This window comes from Ruditapes philippinarum, unplaced genomic scaffold, assembly GCF_026571515.1.
Source record: "Ruditapes philippinarum isolate M1 unplaced genomic scaffold, ASM2657151v2 ctg894_1_1_1_1, whole genome shotgun sequence".
In the NCBI taxonomy this organism is placed as follows: domain Eukaryota; kingdom Metazoa; phylum Mollusca; class Bivalvia; order Venerida; family Veneridae; genus Ruditapes; species Ruditapes philippinarum.
Window position 1 is genome coordinate 76,748 of NW_026863751.1, and position 17,269 is coordinate 94,016.

General features: G+C 30.8%; 1 protein-coding gene across 1 annotated transcript in view; it reads right to left on the reverse strand.

The window, feature by feature from the left end:
- LOC132723228 (mitogen-activated protein kinase kinase kinase 5-like) overlaps positions 1 to 17,269 on the reverse strand; it is a 76,416-nt gene that overhangs the window by 39,742 nt on the left and 19,405 nt on the right. The window contains exons 6-22 of the mRNA XM_060707905.1: positions 17,070 to 17,162; positions 16,040 to 16,195; positions 15,542 to 15,663; positions 14,891 to 15,003; positions 12,880 to 13,039; positions 12,224 to 12,374; positions 11,890 to 11,961; positions 11,625 to 11,707; positions 10,097 to 10,192; positions 9,292 to 9,373; positions 3,820 to 3,953; positions 3,304 to 3,431; positions 2,730 to 2,833; positions 2,200 to 2,338; positions 1,615 to 1,676; positions 968 to 1,033; positions 279 to 379 (exon numbers count right to left, since the gene is read on the reverse strand). Of these exons, the coding sequence (XP_060563888.1) occupies positions 279 to 379; positions 968 to 1,033; positions 1,615 to 1,676; positions 2,200 to 2,338; positions 2,730 to 2,833; positions 3,304 to 3,431; positions 3,820 to 3,953; positions 9,292 to 9,373; positions 10,097 to 10,192; positions 11,625 to 11,707; positions 11,890 to 11,961; positions 12,224 to 12,374; positions 12,880 to 13,039; positions 14,891 to 15,003; positions 15,542 to 15,663; positions 16,040 to 16,195; positions 17,070 to 17,162 (1,862 nt within the window). The remainder of the gene's footprint in view (positions 1 to 278; positions 380 to 967; positions 1,034 to 1,614; positions 1,677 to 2,199; positions 2,339 to 2,729; positions 2,834 to 3,303; positions 3,432 to 3,819; positions 3,954 to 9,291; positions 9,374 to 10,096; positions 10,193 to 11,624; positions 11,708 to 11,889; positions 11,962 to 12,223; positions 12,375 to 12,879; positions 13,040 to 14,890; positions 15,004 to 15,541; positions 15,664 to 16,039; positions 16,196 to 17,069; positions 17,163 to 17,269) is intronic.

A 17,269-nucleotide genomic window follows, 5' to 3' on the forward strand; every position in this document is an offset into this window, starting at 1 on the left:
TTAAGCATCTTCTTGACAAGGTTTCTAATTCAAAGCAAAACTTTTGGGGGCATAGTCAAGTGGTTAATGTGTGTGTCTAGCCTTTGTTTTCTTCAGCAAGAAACTTTACACTCATTCTTTAGAAGTGATTGGTTCCAGGAACAGATTTGAGAGTGTTTCAATCAGCTTATATCTTCCAACTAAAGAACATTTATTTAAACTAAAACAAAATTTACACGGCACAACCTTTACCCTAGAAATACTGATAAAAAAAACTAGAAATATTATAAATAACTCACTTGAGCAAGAAGTCTTTAGCATTTTCAGACAAACATTCTGGAAATTCTGGATGCATTTTGTAGAATCCTACTTTAAACATAGCTGCCTCGGCACTACCAAGCTGTAATCAGACAACAGTTGACAGTTATAACAATATGATGTATACATACCTGATAGAAAACCCTAGAATCATATATGTATATCAAACACAATAAATATAAAAGTCTTTCACCTTTTTTCATTTGCTGTAAATGCTTTCAATAAATAACCAGAAATATGAGGAAAATAAAATTATAATAATACATTAACAGCTGTACATGTTTTTACTGCGTCTACATTTTTTTTACTTTTAATGCTTTAAATCCATTCTATAAACTGTTAAAGAAACCAAATAAGTGACTCAAAATAACCAGAATGTCAGGACACTGCATATTATATTAATTTACAGTCATGACATATGTATTCACTAGCAAATGAGATTACATATTATAAATATGTTTATGTGTATTTCTTTTATTAGGCTGAAGTGTCTTTAAACATCATCAGACTGATGCAGATCAATATTTTCATTACCACTTACAATAAATATGTTTCTATATGTAAAGGTCCATATTTCATAAATTTTAAATAAATACATTCCCAGAATATAAAATAATATAATATATATAGTATATAAACAAGGGACAAAACTATGATTGACCAGACATACCTCTATAAAAGGTGGTTTCCCTGTTGCCATCTCAATCACTGTACAACCTAGAGACCAGATATCTGCCTGCAAGTATACATGTTCATTTGTTAGTTATAACCAGAATGGAAGGTAATTATCTTATTCAAAGTACATGAGGAAAATAGGTCACATCTTGTATGTCCGCTTGTTTTTTTTTGCATCAGTTTGTAACCATGCTTCAAAGGTACATTGCAGTTACCTCACATACTCTAATTAACTGTATTGCTGAAACTGGTTCAAACAACATTGCAGTTAACATCCACAAAATAGCATTTTTCTTTCATTTCTAGCACCTGTAAGCTAATTGACTTGACTTTATGATAGATTTTTTAATACTAGCTTAGAAACATTTGTATGACTCTGACAATGCAAAATGTGAAATAGAGAAATGTGTTTTTATCTTCAGTGAAAAACTGACCATACTTTCCTCAGATAACTTACAGGAATATATAAATCAATCATTAAATCATGCATTCTTCTGCAACAATATATAGATCAATTTACACAAGCTATGAATACAGCTTGTAGTTAGATGCTTAAACAACAAGCTTTAAGAAGAGCAAGTAAGAAGTGAGCAATAAATTTACACTTCAAGCCAATACTTGTTAAATGTGACAATAACTTACTGGAGGACCATACCCTCTCATTCCTCGGTCAATCACCTCTGGAGCCATATACTGCATTGTTCCTACAATATATATATTGTTCAATAATATGTGTTATGCATAAATTCTGCTGTTTGAATAAAGATTTTTGGAACACTATTTTATAGGGTGTCAATTTCAAAAGCCTAAAATTTACTGTCTGAATGACGAAAAGTTAGCAAATTTAAAATTCCAGATATTTGGCATGCATTGGTAGAATTTAATAATGATTGCTTGATATTGATGCTAGAGAACATATTAGCAAAATTTGCGAATTGATGAAACATGCTAAAATTTCCTCTAGCATAAATATCAACCATAATTTCCACACTGCTAACTTTAACAGTTGGACAGAATACAGGAGAGCCTGGATCTATACAGTTGACATTAACCTGTAAATAACTCAATTAACAATCAATTAGTTTAAATGTCCAACATTCTTACAGTGCTTTCTCATACAACTTGTAATAATCAGTGGGTATTAACTACAGCTTAAACAGAACAAAATAATAGAAGAAACAAAGATATATGTACGGTGGCAATCCCTGTTTCTCAACACCTACATACCTGCAAATGTTTCAGCACATGGGTTTATTCCAGCCAGTCTCTTGGATGTGCCGAAATCTGAGATCTTCAATACACCACTGTATGTATTTACCAACACATTGTCTCCCTTGATATCTCTATGTACAATTCTATTATCATGCTGGAACATAAACAAGTCTTTATCATTACCACCCTTCATAACACAACAAATTACCTCCCTTTTAAACAAACAGGTTAACGAGACACAGAACTATCAATGAAGGTTGCATCAATGACAATTACATCTCTTGAAATAATACAGATAAATAGAAAATTATCTTTTCTAAAGCAACAATTTAAGTTTAATCCAAGATTCCTAGATTGAGTTTTATCCATAATCATAGATTAAGTTTAATCCAAGATTTCTAGGACACAACAAAAATCAACCTTTCTCCTAGTATGTTTCTGGAAGTTTGATTAATTAACAGAATGAATGAATGCATTTTTTCCTCAAATTTTGCTTTATCTACTCTTGAAATTATAAAATGATAAATGGTATTGCGTGAACTTACAAGATATTTGAGACCATCAAGTATCTGTTTTGTATAGAAAGCAATTGTTGGCTCATTGTCCTTTAGTGGTCCCCACTTTGATGATAGAAGCTGAGATAAACTACCTGTAAATAGCCAATCAAAACCACTCCTTAAAATGATTGTTGAAAAAGCATAAAAAATATCAATCACCAACTAGTTACCATTGATAAAGTGTTAGTAAAAATTTTAATGTTTCACCTTAAGGAGCCATGCAAAATAAATTTGAGTAAAGGGGATAGAAAAAAATTGTTTTCCCTGATTTTCTTTCGAGAGAATGCATTTAAAACAAGCATGAAAATCACATCCTGTAAAAATTCCATTTGTCCTCAAATGTATTCGAAAATAAACCTTAAATATTTGGTAATGATCTAATAGCCTTTTATATTTGATTTTAATTATAACTTCAATGGGTAAATAAAACACTTAAAGAGATTTTCAAGACAGATTCTTAAATTCTTATAACTAATTTATGACTGTTATTTCTAGTTTATTAAACATGCATTTAGATCAATTTATAAATAAGAGATTGCCAACATGTGAATAAAATACCAACCCCCTGGAACTTGTTCCATGAAGATTTTGAAAAAGCCATCTTCACTCAGTGAACCAAGATATTTTACAATGTTTTTATGGCTTAATCTTGAATGTAGTTTAATTTCTTCATGTAGTGGTTGTACCTCCCTGTAAGTATAATTACATTTGCCATATACAGGTGTACATAAATAGGTAACATATATAAGAGCACCATATCCTGTGTTAATGCTTGTCTGCTAAAAGTTCTGAGATAAAATGGGGGCATAACTCCAAAAATATTACATTCAGAATTATGCCTCTTGTCTAACAATTGCACCTTGTAATAATAGGCAAATATTCTAAGTTTCACATTGATTACTTTGAAAATGTTTGAATAACAGGCAACATTTAAGATTTTGCATGACAAGAATGATGCTACAGCAATTATAATAGCTCAACTAAGTAAATAAAAATTATGTAATTATTTTGCAATAAAACTATATATTGCAACAACATACTAACATTTTTAAAACTGTTATAATATTATTTGACTCACTCATGAAATTTCTCTGGAACTTCTTTCACAGCGACCTTGACCTGGGTACGATTATCTCGTGCAGCAAACACAACACCGTATGATCCTCGACCAAGTACGACACGATTGCCTTTCTCATCTGTCTCATACTCGTACTAAAACAACAAAAATATCAAATATTCTTTTAACTCTGTAGGATATGAATTATACAATCACCTGAAATTACAAGACTTAAATGATATACTATCACATTATCATCCCCTCAATATTTTAATTCTAAATAAAATGTTATAAGATCGTTACATTAACAAATCCTTAAACTTAGTCACTATCATAAGTCTATCAATCAGTGTTTTGTTTTCTTTTTTCTTATAGTAATTTTGAAAATGTATCTTTTTGACAATAAAACTTATTTTGGGAAGAAAACTGATAAATAATTATCATTAACTATAACACCATGCAATAAATAAATGCAATACTATCTCTTTGCACTGGATCGTATTTGAATAGGCCATGAATTTACTTATATCTTGAAATGTTCTGATTTCTTGAGATGAGACAAAAGTCTTTAATGTGTCATTAAAATTTTATTTACTCAAGGGAAAGACAAAACCATGTGAAAAATTCCTCTGCTTGTTCAAGCCAAGTATATGAAATAACCTTTTTGTTTGAGAGGCAAATTATTCTAATCAAAGAACTTTTTTAAACTTATTACATAGTTTAAAGTTCATGCTATTACCCAAACATTATAATGTAATATCAATAGGTTAAAATTTTAAAAATCAAGGCTATACTCCACAGTACATTATTTTCTGCATAAGACATCTAAACATGTTTGCAGCCAAAATAAGTAATAACTGCTATATATATTCACAATTTACAGAAAGCACATTATTCAAAATTTCAAGAGATAAAGCAGTCTAAATACAATCACCATCATTCCCTCTAATATCATAATTTTCTATTAAATCCTTAACCTGCTGAAATCAATCTCTGTAGCCATTACCACAGGCAGTATAGCCAGGTTAGCTTGTGCAATTCTCGCTCAAGTTTTGTATTTTGACATTGAAAACCACTATCTTTGAATGGACTATTCCAAAATCAGGGCAAATCCATTTATACCAATTCAGCATGTTAAGGGTTAAATATAGTAGATATACTAGTATCTTGGTCTGTTTCAATTTATACATGCGTGACCAAACAAACATCATTACAAATTGTTTCCAAAATACCAAATAAACTGGAGAGAAAAACATGACTGTTTTAATCACACTTAGTCAACATCAAAACTTCATTTTCTAATCTTAAAGAAAGGAGAAAGTTTGCTGTCTTTCTTTTTTTTTACCACATGTATTTAAAAATATAAGGACGCTACAAAGAATGTTGAAAATTTACATGTATTTGCAACCATTCTACTGTTTCCTATGACTTATCGTAATGTAAGACATAACAAAACAACTTTTGACTATTTTTTCTTGTTTTGATGTCTTCTTACATCAGCTTCAGTAAAAGTGATATACTTCAGACAAAGACCTTGTGTTTTTGTCCAATCAAAATGAGTAACAATGTAACATGTAACAAACATGAAACCATTTTATATAAGATGTCTTTCCAATCTATTCAATGTGTTCAATAAAACACATCCAAAATCAAGCTTTTTTCCAATATACATGTAGGTGCTTAAAGAACCCACATCCCATGCAAACTTTGTAGACATGTTCCAGCTGTTATTATCAATATTTTCACTGTAACCCACTAGTTAGTTTAATAGTTTTCTATTCTCAAAATAATTAACAAATGTATTACTGAGCAAAAGGACAATTTTTACATAAAAAAATTATTTATACATGTATATGTATCTGTCAAATGATTTACTTTCATGTAAATATTCCTTAATTAAACCAATTAACTTTTCTTTATAAAAAAAACTTTTTTAATCAGTACAAAAAACTAAAAAAAAAGTATTTCATGATGAGATAGTCAATCCCTGTCAAGAAACACCAGTCTTGATACATGATAAAACTGACCTACATCGGGTTCTTTTAAAGGAAAACAATTTTGCACTGTAAATGAAATATAAGATGGCTGTCTTTAGTGATAGGTTATATTTTTTATAATTTATGCTCTTTATTTCAAGGCAGTTTTTTGACCAGGTTTGACTGTTCATTTTTTAATGTTAAGACTTTTCCAAGATAATACTCATATTGTTCATACACAAGTATGTTCCAAAATAAATAAAGAAATCAAACTAGTTTAACTCTCCTGTTTTAATATGCCCAATTTAACCATCACCTCTGTCACTCACTCTATTACACAGTTCTATGTTACAAAACTAACTAGTAAAATATATTTCATAGAATTCACAAGACTCAAAACAAATATAAAGTTGTACATGTATCTATTTGTTTTTCCAAGGTTTTGAGGTCCAGATTTAACCACACCCCTTCCCCAATGTAATTGTGTAGGTTTGCTACGTTTTGGACCTGAATTGTCATTTACTTATAACTGAAATTTCAATATGAACTCTTGAAGGGAGTAGACATTTAACTTGGATTTACCCTGGTGTCCTAGGCCAACCACTGTACATGTCAGTTTTGATTTACACTGGTGTCATAGTCCAACCGATGTACATGATAGTTTTGATTTACAATGGTGTCTTAGTCCAACCAATGTACATGTTATTTTGTAATTTACAATGGTGTCATATACTAACCAACGTACATGTTATTTTGGATTTACACTGGTGTCATAGTTCAACCAATGTACATGATAGATTGGATTTACTCTGGTGTCATAGACAAAACCAATGTACATGTTATTTTGGATCATAGTTCAACCAATGTTCATGTTATTTTGAATTTTACCTGGTGACATATACTAACCAATGTACATGTTATTTTGGATTTACACTGGTGTCATAGTTCAACCAATGTACATGTTATTTTGGATTTTACCTGGTGTCATATACTAACCAATGTACATGTTATTTTGTATTTTAAATAATACTAGTGTTTGACCAATCATAATTGCTGCTACCTATCAATGAATACATGCAATGTTGAAAGGGTACTATGTCTGTACCAGTGCTAAATTGTTCTGCATAAAACAGTTGACATCCTCTTTGGGAGATATGAATTAATCACACTATGAATAAGACAAGAATATATGTCTTTAGGAAACCACTGAAAACAACATTCTTGGTGTGTACTGGGTGCAAGAAACAAAAGTGAACAATATCTATGTCGAATTCAAAACAAATACCCAATAACATTCCATCCATAATCAGTTTGTGAGTTGATAAAAAGGCTTTTGTTGTAGGATCAAACTTTTATTATTTCACCCATTATCTCATAAAATACTTCATAAAATAATTCATGAAATTTGAAGAAAGATTTCTGTACATAATTGAAAAAGAGACAATAACTAATCTACAGGACATAAGAATTGTTTACCATTTTGGTAGTTAAAGTCAAAAAAGGTAAGAAAAAGGTGTCTAAAATGGCTTAAAAGTGTAAGATTGAAAGAGGTGTAGTCTTTAAAACAGAAATATATTAAAAAATGATAAAATAAGTTGCTGACTTTAACAAAATCTTTTTAATTTTCCAACAATTGCATTCCAGGACAATTATTATACTCTATATTATCAAAAATCTAATAGAAGGACAAGAAATGGTGAAAACAAACATTAATGGATTTTACATTATAGTTTAAATGTTAAAAGTTACAAGAAAATGGGAATTCAGGTCTTATTGCATACAAGTGCAATGCTTGGTTTGAAAAGGTTTAAAGACCAGAGTATAGACTAGTTGAGTAGTTGGTATTATCCAAATATCTCATCATTTATTATTCAAATTTCATAAAAAAGAGTAATGGAGATTATGACAGGACAGGTTTAAGATCAGGAAAATATTTGCTATGAAAGGTGTATGGAAAAATAAACTGATGAAACGTTTAATGAGTATTCTAACACGCATAACAATATTTCCTTATTAAATAGACAAAGAACAAAACAATGCTCGAGTATATTACTATTCAATAATGAACAGAAAAAGCAAAAGAATTTTTACACAGCATATGATATTAATAAACCGTAGTACAATGTCGTAAAAATTACTTCTTTACGCAATGTAGATCAAAACACTTTTATCGATTCACTGTCATTTTGCATGTTAGAATAGAAATAAATATCAATTTTGCCTGGGTTGTTGTACAATAAAACATTATTTTATTGTTTAAATGCTTTGTAATAAATCACTTTGGCCTGCCAATCTTTGTGACTGTATTACTATACATTTGAACTCAAACATAACATTACTCTACAACAACACACTCAAAATTAATATCTATTCGCTAAACAGAGAATACAAGTCACATGGTTTATATACTTACAATCGTGGGCAGTATCAAGAAATCAGATTGTAAACTGTTCAACAACTGAAATGTTTCAAAGTTTTTTCGTGCATTGGTCATTAAAATGATACCTGAAAGGTCGCTAGTATATTAAAATTTAAATTTAGAAACCGGTCTCAAAATATTCTACCATCCGATTGGTTTATTCTGAACACTTTCATATTTTGACCAATGAGATGACTGTATAAATTATGTAAACTAATTTCAAATTTCATTTCATAACATTAATATAAAATCCTAACCTTTCAAAACTCTTCCAAACAAAAAGTGCATGCAAAATCAAAAATTTCAAGTTGGTCACCCAAAGTGTCCCGAATTTTCATTATAAAAGATAAAACAAGAACTGTCGGAATAAAACAAGAACTGTCGGAAGTTGTCACAAGGGTGTTTCATTGAGTATAATAATGCCTACATATATGAACACATAAAATTGTCCCAAAAGGTACAGACCCTTCAACAAGACAAATACATACACTGAATGGATAGCCAAATAATATCTCAATAGCAAGATTTTTCACAATTATGAAATGTAATATTTTGATTGCATGTGTTTTTGTAACATAGACGTTATCAAAATTGATCCTTAATTTATGATAAGAAATGAGGTAACATCTAAAGTAGACATATAGGGTTTTGCATCAAATCATCAGAACATAACAATTTAACTATGGAGGTGAAAAATGCATGTCTAAGCTATAGGTGGGATTGCTCATTTAACAAAAAGGAATACTGTCTAAATGATTTCTGCTTTTGGAATGACTAAAAAAGGGTCTTCCTTCAGATAAAAGAAATGTTAGAAAATTTATAAACTAAATATAAATCCCTTACCATATGCTAAATCATAACAATACTTCATTCACCAGAAAAAAAGAAATATAGTAAGATATGAAAAATGTTTCCAAAAACACCTTTAGAATAACTACAATATATGTACAAAATCAAAGTTGATCTGGTTGTCAACTGGAACCACTGTTTGCATTCATTACATCCACAACACTACATAATCATTATAAATATTTACAACATTATCCATTTCATTAACAACAGTTCTGAATGAAATTTAAGAATTTAGTGGTGGCTCACCTCAATATTATCTCTCTCCTCGAGTTCTGCCTCAAAACCTCGCTGATGTTCCTTGATTAACTTACACATATCATCATAAAACCTGTAAAAGTAAATCAAGTTTACTGTCAACAATATAACATGGTCATGACTGTGTAACTGCAACAGGTAATTTGGGTTTGAGTATTTAACATGCCTTTGGTCATAACTTGGCATTTGGTCCACTTCATTAACGGGCATTCCTGGATACCTAACTAGTAATTACGACTTTTTCTGCAAGTGACCGACTTCCAATCTCACATAAGTTCTGAATCAGGAGTGAGATATACGCCATGCCCAAGATCAATTGCCACAGAGAAATTATTTGATTTCTGTGAAACCCATTGTTCCCGGACTTCTATATCAGCACTTTTTGAAGTATTTCAGTACTTAAATTTACGTATACTATATAAAATTGATTTTAATTTGTTTTCTTTTCTTTTTTGTTGGGATTTCATAGCACCAACACAGTTTTGATCATATGGTACCTTTCCAGCTTTACTGGTGGAAGGAGACTGTCAGATTGAAGCCATCAGCAGTTAGCAAGATTTTCTTTATCAAGAGGAAAAGGTTACCAAGGCCTCTGGTTCTAAACAGTGTAAATATAATAGTATAATATTGAGTCCACTTCAAATACTATATCTTGCTTGTTAATTTATACTCTTTTTTTAATCTCCTTACTTATTTTTCATTCTATCTTTTTTGTCAGTTTCCTGAAGATAAAGTATTCAAATAATCTGTTAACAATAGTGGACGAAAATATCCAGGAATAAGAAAATTAACTTACAACTGCCGTTGCATTTCTGATGAGAAGAAAATGTGGAAATCATCTGAGTTGTCGACAACGTACAAAAATACTGCCCGTACATCTCTCTTATATAAACTGTAAAACATATTATAGTATGTAATTATACATCATGTTGATTAAAGAACAGTCATTTTAAGTCAACTTTAAATGCTATGTAATATGAAATTCAAGTCAAAAAATGAACCTATGGAATGTACAAGTATGATGCACTATTACTGTCATACATATCAAAACATAAGATAGCAGACAGCAAAGAATCCTTGTATAAAAGAAACTGAATATTCTCACTTATGTTGTGGTATTTTTCTTAACACTCATATGCTTAACATGACATCAATATTTAACAGAGCTAAAATGCTCAAGTAATTGCGAGAATTTTCAACTAATTCTCTTCAGTAGTTTTGGAGATACCAACTTGCACACAAAAACTCAATCAAATTGTGACATCAACCCCTAGGTGAGTACAATAGCTCTCCCTAATCTTGGAATTGTCAAGCTAAAAAGGTAAGTAAAACTAAAATGAACAATTTGAAGTTTGATCTATACCTTTCTTATGTACTGTCACCCAACGAATATTCGCGACCAATTAATATTCGCACGATTTCGCGACTAAATTGGAGAGAAATTTTTATTTTAGACGTTTTTCATGCAAAGGTACTTGACCATATATATATTCGAATTTTACGGGCACCTGCTAGGAAGTAATGAATTGTTATGAATATTGCCATAAAGCAATAAAAACACAAACTAAGTAAACTATTACTATTCTATAAATATCAAAATAACTCCATGGCTATATAGTAATCAAAATAAACATTCACATTTAAATACAGTTTAAGATATAAAATGTTTGAATAAATCGTTTGACAAAAGTGGGAAAACAATCGAGCATCACAACCTCCATTTTGTTTTTCGATCTTATAAAATAATTGTTTGATTGAATTGTTAAGACAAAGGTGTTATAAACCTATCGAGCATCACAAAAGGGTATTTGGTGTACATAATTACAAACAGTGAAATACAAGATGGTTTCATCCTAGTATCGCTTTTTACCCGGCAAACTTAACAGCTTGTTTAGCTCAGTTGGTTAGATTGCGGACTAATATAACAAATTTTCTCGGCGTTGGTTCGATCCCCGATTGGAGAAGGTATTTTTTTTTTTTTTGAAATGCTTAAATTGAATTTCCAATCCGTGAATATTTTATTTTCGGAAATCAAGAAAACGCGGAAATTAATATTCGCGAATATGTCCGACCTCGGCAAAACGCGAAAATTTGTATTTGCGAATATAAATTGGGTTACAGTATTAATTAGAATGTAATACGTCAGTCAAAATCTTAGGCTAAGACTGAATTTCCAACATACAAAGTCTGCACTTATTCAACACTCTAACCACTGAGCCAACCAGAACTATCACTGAGTGCAATTCATACCCAACTTAAAGACTATGAATTTGATTTTTATTCAAGAAATCATTTTCGAAACCATTACCTAATCAAATACATACCTAACCCCTTTAATAGCTGGTACAGGAAACACCCACTCATGTTGAAGCTTGTCAGATCTGCATACATTGTAAATGTGCACTGACTGCAAATAGATCAGCAATTAAATCAAGAAGCAACAAGAAAATAAATGTAAACAATATCAAATGCTAAGTATTTATTCACAGAAAAAAGCTCACCAAGCCTGATATCATCTACATTTACTGAAGAATCAATCTTTTGTAACCAAAATGACAGAATAATACAGGAAAAAAAATTACTGTGTACCTTATTGTCTTCATCCATGTTAACTTGTAAGTAGCTCGGAACATACACCTTGTTTGGCTCTAGAATCAGGACCTGAAAAGGCAAGTTTTCACTTCTTAAATCAACTCTTAAATTGACAATAATAATAAATGTATAAAAAAAATTTCAGTCTCAAGCTATTTTCAAAGTTGAATTTTGCATGCTTGAAGTATTCTTAACATAAGTAAATGAGGTTTTGTTTTTCGTTCCTTTTGCATTATGTAATTAGAAATAAAGGATACTAAACAACTGAGCCCTTCCATGAGTAACTTAAGTCTTAAGCATAATATCAAGAGCGGCTGATTTTCATACTTACAGGGTACCAAAGTGGTGACACCTCAGATTTAGTGGCCTCCATGAAGAACTCCATCCAGAAATTAAACAACTGTGTCTCCTGATTGGTGTGAGCGCTCGGTTTGCGGAACTTGTTAATGAGTTGTATGTTTCCTAATGTCGACTTCAGATACCTGAATAATAAAATAATATACAAACATTAATACTATAACTTTAAATGTGAAACAACCTCAGTTGACTAATGACCCATTTTTCTGCCAGGCACATTAAAGACTTTTAAAGCGAGCAGAAGCATATATATTTATCTCTATAACTGAAAAGCATTTGCAATTGGTTATTGTCTTGATTGGGTAAGGAACCCTAGTTAATAACAATTTTTTGCCAGACTAACCATTCTCATCTATGCGTCACATGATAACATACTGGCTACTCAAATTGAAGACTGTGATCTGTAGGCCTATACCTCCTTATTGATAAAACAGCATCTTAACAAAGGGGCAAGGTCTCTTCTTTTATCTTATTTTATACAACCACCTCCCACCTTTCCTCCCAACTCAGATGGCTTTGTCAATCCTTCAGTCAAGATGCATATCTTACAGGCAATTTCTTAAATATAAGCTAAAGCAATGAAATAAACTCAAATGAACTATTCTAAAATTAACGCATAAACTAACTAACCAATATGGTGGTTCTAATTTAAACATGCATTCTGCCGCCTGCACTGCTTTCCCATAATCCTGTGCCAGCACGGAGATCTCGAAAAATGTCGCTACATCCCAGTAATCTGTTAATGTCTGTAAACTACCCTTCTTCCCTATCAAATTATTCAACTTTAATCCTGAAATATTAAAATAAAGCTTTTCACTCTATGGCAGTGTAAAATATCTGGTACCTGATTTGTAGCTGAAAATATGTAACTTTGGAAAGTTTTAAATCAAATTTGTTCGTTTTTCTAATGTTTTTTATGCAAGTTTTAATCTTTTTGTAATACCTCTGTGGTTGATCCACCTAGATAACTAACCAGTAATTACTAATCCCATATGATTTCTGAATCAGCAGTAAGAGACAAATAACCATTAGACTCAATGTCAGACATTGTCATGGAGTAATTATACCTAATCTGGGGATCAAACCAGAAACCCCTGGATTGAGCTAACAGGGAGCAAATAAAATGAGGACATTTCTGTATGATTTAGTGAAAGGAACATAAGAAACATGGGAATATTTGAGTCAAACAAATTTGCTCAGCCGAGATGCATGTTATATCTGATCCTCGCTTCTGGTCAATTTGCTATTTGTACATAATGGCCTTAAAGTTTTGATAAGCTTATTCTTAAGGCATGTTCCTATGTCATAAGCGACAAGTTGTAGAAGCACTATAAACAGATAACAAGAGCACCGAATACAATGTTAACACTCGTCTTTTAAGGGCAACAACTATCAATAACCCATTTTGACAACTTAAAAAGAAGCATTATTTCAAAAATACAGCTTTCAGAAATATGCCCCTTGCCCAACAACTACATCTTGTTAGGGGTGTAATCGATTCAATTGATATCGGTGTATCAACGATCTTTGTTATCCGATTCGATATCGATTCCATTTTTTAAATATCGGATATTGAATGCACACATATTTCTAGCTAAAGAGACTTCAGCAAACAGGTATTATAGTACTGATAGACCAAACGTCAAAATAAAAGCAACATATAAAGTTATGGAAGCCAGAACTAACATAATTATTTCAATCATTTTTTTTCTAAAACGAAAACGGAAATCAACACCAGAGTTACCTCCCATGCTGCTGAATTTCGTTGTAATCTTGCATGTCTGCTAAGTGGGGGTCAAGACCCCCCAATTCAGATTTTTTTAAACCGAAAATGCCAAGAAAATTTTTGTAAGTGTTTCTTTGTAAAAGTTATGATTACATTATGTTGAATTTAATAATTATTCCGGTTCTAAACTTATAAATTTGCCAATTAAACACAGACTTACTTATGGAAGGGCAAGGACGGGATTTAGCATAATCCGTAACTACATGTACGTGATAGCAACAACAACGGAAGTAAAATGGAAAGGTTTTAAACACTATAGTTGTCATTAAAAGTTATAATGATAAAAAAGAAATAAGTTGTTCACTTTTCATAGTTTATTTATCTTTTTGCATATGTTTAAATATAACTGCATATTAAAACAAATTAAAAAAAGACTTGAAAGCTAAATTTTGCCTGGCAATCGATATATCGCTGTATCGCCGATAATTCATTACCGATATATCGATACAAAAATCCTTATCAATGACACCCCTACAAGATCTTGTCCTGATGAGCATGCATTCAAAGTTTCATGTTAATAACTTTTAAAATGTTTGAATGATGGGCCACATTAAATGTTTTGCAAGACAACAACAACAATGCAGCGATCATAATAGCACGGGTTTTTCTATGAAACAGTCAAGATAAAAATCAAAATATAAGATATATATAACTGAACAATTCAACTAAAATAGCAGAAAAGAAATATAAAATTAAAACCATCACAGAGATAAATTTCCATAAACTGCCATGCATAATCTACTTGAATTATCCTAAAGATAAATGGCAAATATGAAAAGTAAACAATAAGCACATAATTTTATATAACCCTGCCTTTAAGAAAACATGCAACAATTATTGTGATATAAAACTCACCTATTCTCTTCAGTTCACTACAGGTAGAGAACTCTTTCCCAGATATAACCAGTAAAGTAGCTAGATTTATTCCAGCATATTCATTGGGCTGTATTTCAAATCCCTTTTTGTACCTATAAACACATACAAACATATTAAGTCACATAACACAATGTAAATAAAGACATCTTTAAAATTATTTCCTTTACAGATATCTTAACAATATTACAGTTGCAATGTGCTAAATTATCAAAATAATTAAAACCCCTTTTTAATAAAAAAATCATGTAACATACAATTTTTCAGTATTATCTACCTATCTCAGAAATCAACATGTTTTACCTGATTGGTTGTGGTGTTCTTAGATGAAAAAAAGAGTAATTTATGTTTATTTCTAGTAACCACTGGAAACCCATATGGCTGACTAAAGCAAAAAGACTGTTACTAATTCTTAGTTTTTGGAGCAAATAGGTTCATAAATTACTTCGTTCCAGAAGAAACAACTGGTGCTTTTATGTGCAAGGTGCAAACAACTCTTACACAGGACCTTGGTCTTTCAAGTCTCATCTTAAAGATTAATTAGTAGTAGGAGATCCAACTTGCATCCCCACAATATGTTGTCAAACGGTCTGCTTTAGAGGTAAAAAAGGACCAACTACAAAATATACAAACCATTTTATAGCATTTTCTAGTGCTGATTTATCCTCATAATCTGTCTCTATAAACAAGTCCTTGTAAATCCTTCCTGCTAAACATAACAAATCTGGTACTGGATTTTCTGTTGTGTCTATTACCTAAAACACAATCGTCATTATTATTATCTATCAGATCAATAGTTTTCAATAAAAAAATAAATTGTAGTCTTATAAATCAAAACTAAGTAAATTCAACTTCAAACATAACTTTTTATAACCTACATGTAATTTGTTTACTGATTATTTGTGATTGTTTGTTTCAAGTAAAATGTCATAATCAAAATAATTATATTTGGTTTGGTGACAAGCAGGCACTTCCGTTTGACCAGTAAACATCATTAAGGCCACTATCTAGAATACAGATTCTATATATGTATATCATACAATGGTATGGTAACAAAAATAGTGGGGTGTAAGGCCTTAGAAATAATTGTATATCACATATATCAAGCTGTGCTATTGTATGATTTTTTACCTTCAATATCACATTTAAAGCTTTGGTTCTGTCTCCATCCTTATTCCTCCTGTTAAGTGCAAATGCATACAGATTCTGTACTGCTACAGTACTTGATATCTTCAAGTTTGGTATAGAGTCCAAGTCTTCAACAAGCTTCACCATAGAGTTATAATCCTATAATAAAATAAATATATAGTCAATATACAACAATTATAAAGTTAAAAGTGATATACAATAGGGCTATTGTAAGAATATCTTACATCTGTGACATATAAATTTATCTGGCTAAGATATTTTACAGGTGTCTGGCCCACAATTAACTGATCAATTTAAATAATTTTATTTGTGTTCTATGGCCTTCAGCCCAAAATACATAGTATACATGTACATACATCCATGTCTCCCTTGCACAAGTATTGGCTTCAACTTTAGAGCCCTTGGCACAAACTTGTTCTGATTGGCAAATTTGGTGGGGCAAACAAAAATTGAACCTGCATCATTTCTTAAATACAGTTGCGCCACCTTTACAATATTCAAGGCCAAAGTATATTAACAGTGTCCATTATAATTCACAAACTTCATACTTTTCAATATAGTTTTTGACTAAAATCTTAAAGAATTACTTAACATAGTTTTAACAATGTCATAATAGATTTGAAACACAGTCATAATGTAATTATAAATCTATATTTTGGTTTGGTTGTGCTAGATAAGCAGGTAATGCATCAGATTAATATACACTAAACATGTATACAATGAATTTTTATTTTATGAAAAGTGTCAGGTTGTATATTTCAAGCTTAGTTTATTGACCTGTTTTTCATAATCATAATTACAAAATGAATGCCATTTGATATAAATTTCTTTTTACATGCAATGACAATCTCATTTCAATATAATTCATTTCAATAAGTGACGAAGAAAGAAGAGTAAATAATATCTCCAATCTAACATTACAGGAAAACTTGCCAATCCCCGATACCACAAACTAGTAAATAATTATATAAATTAAAGATTCAAGCATAAGGCTTCTTTTTTAAAGACCTACCTGTATTTCTCTGAATGAGATCAATAGATTAACTACAACATCAACAGACAGAAGTTGTGGGTCATCCAACCTACGTTTCATACCATGCAATGCCTGAAATATATCAATCATTATCTACAATAACATACATTTTATTTGGTTTATGCCATTACATTTCTTTTACTATTTTATAATAAATCTACATGTATGTAAGGATATAC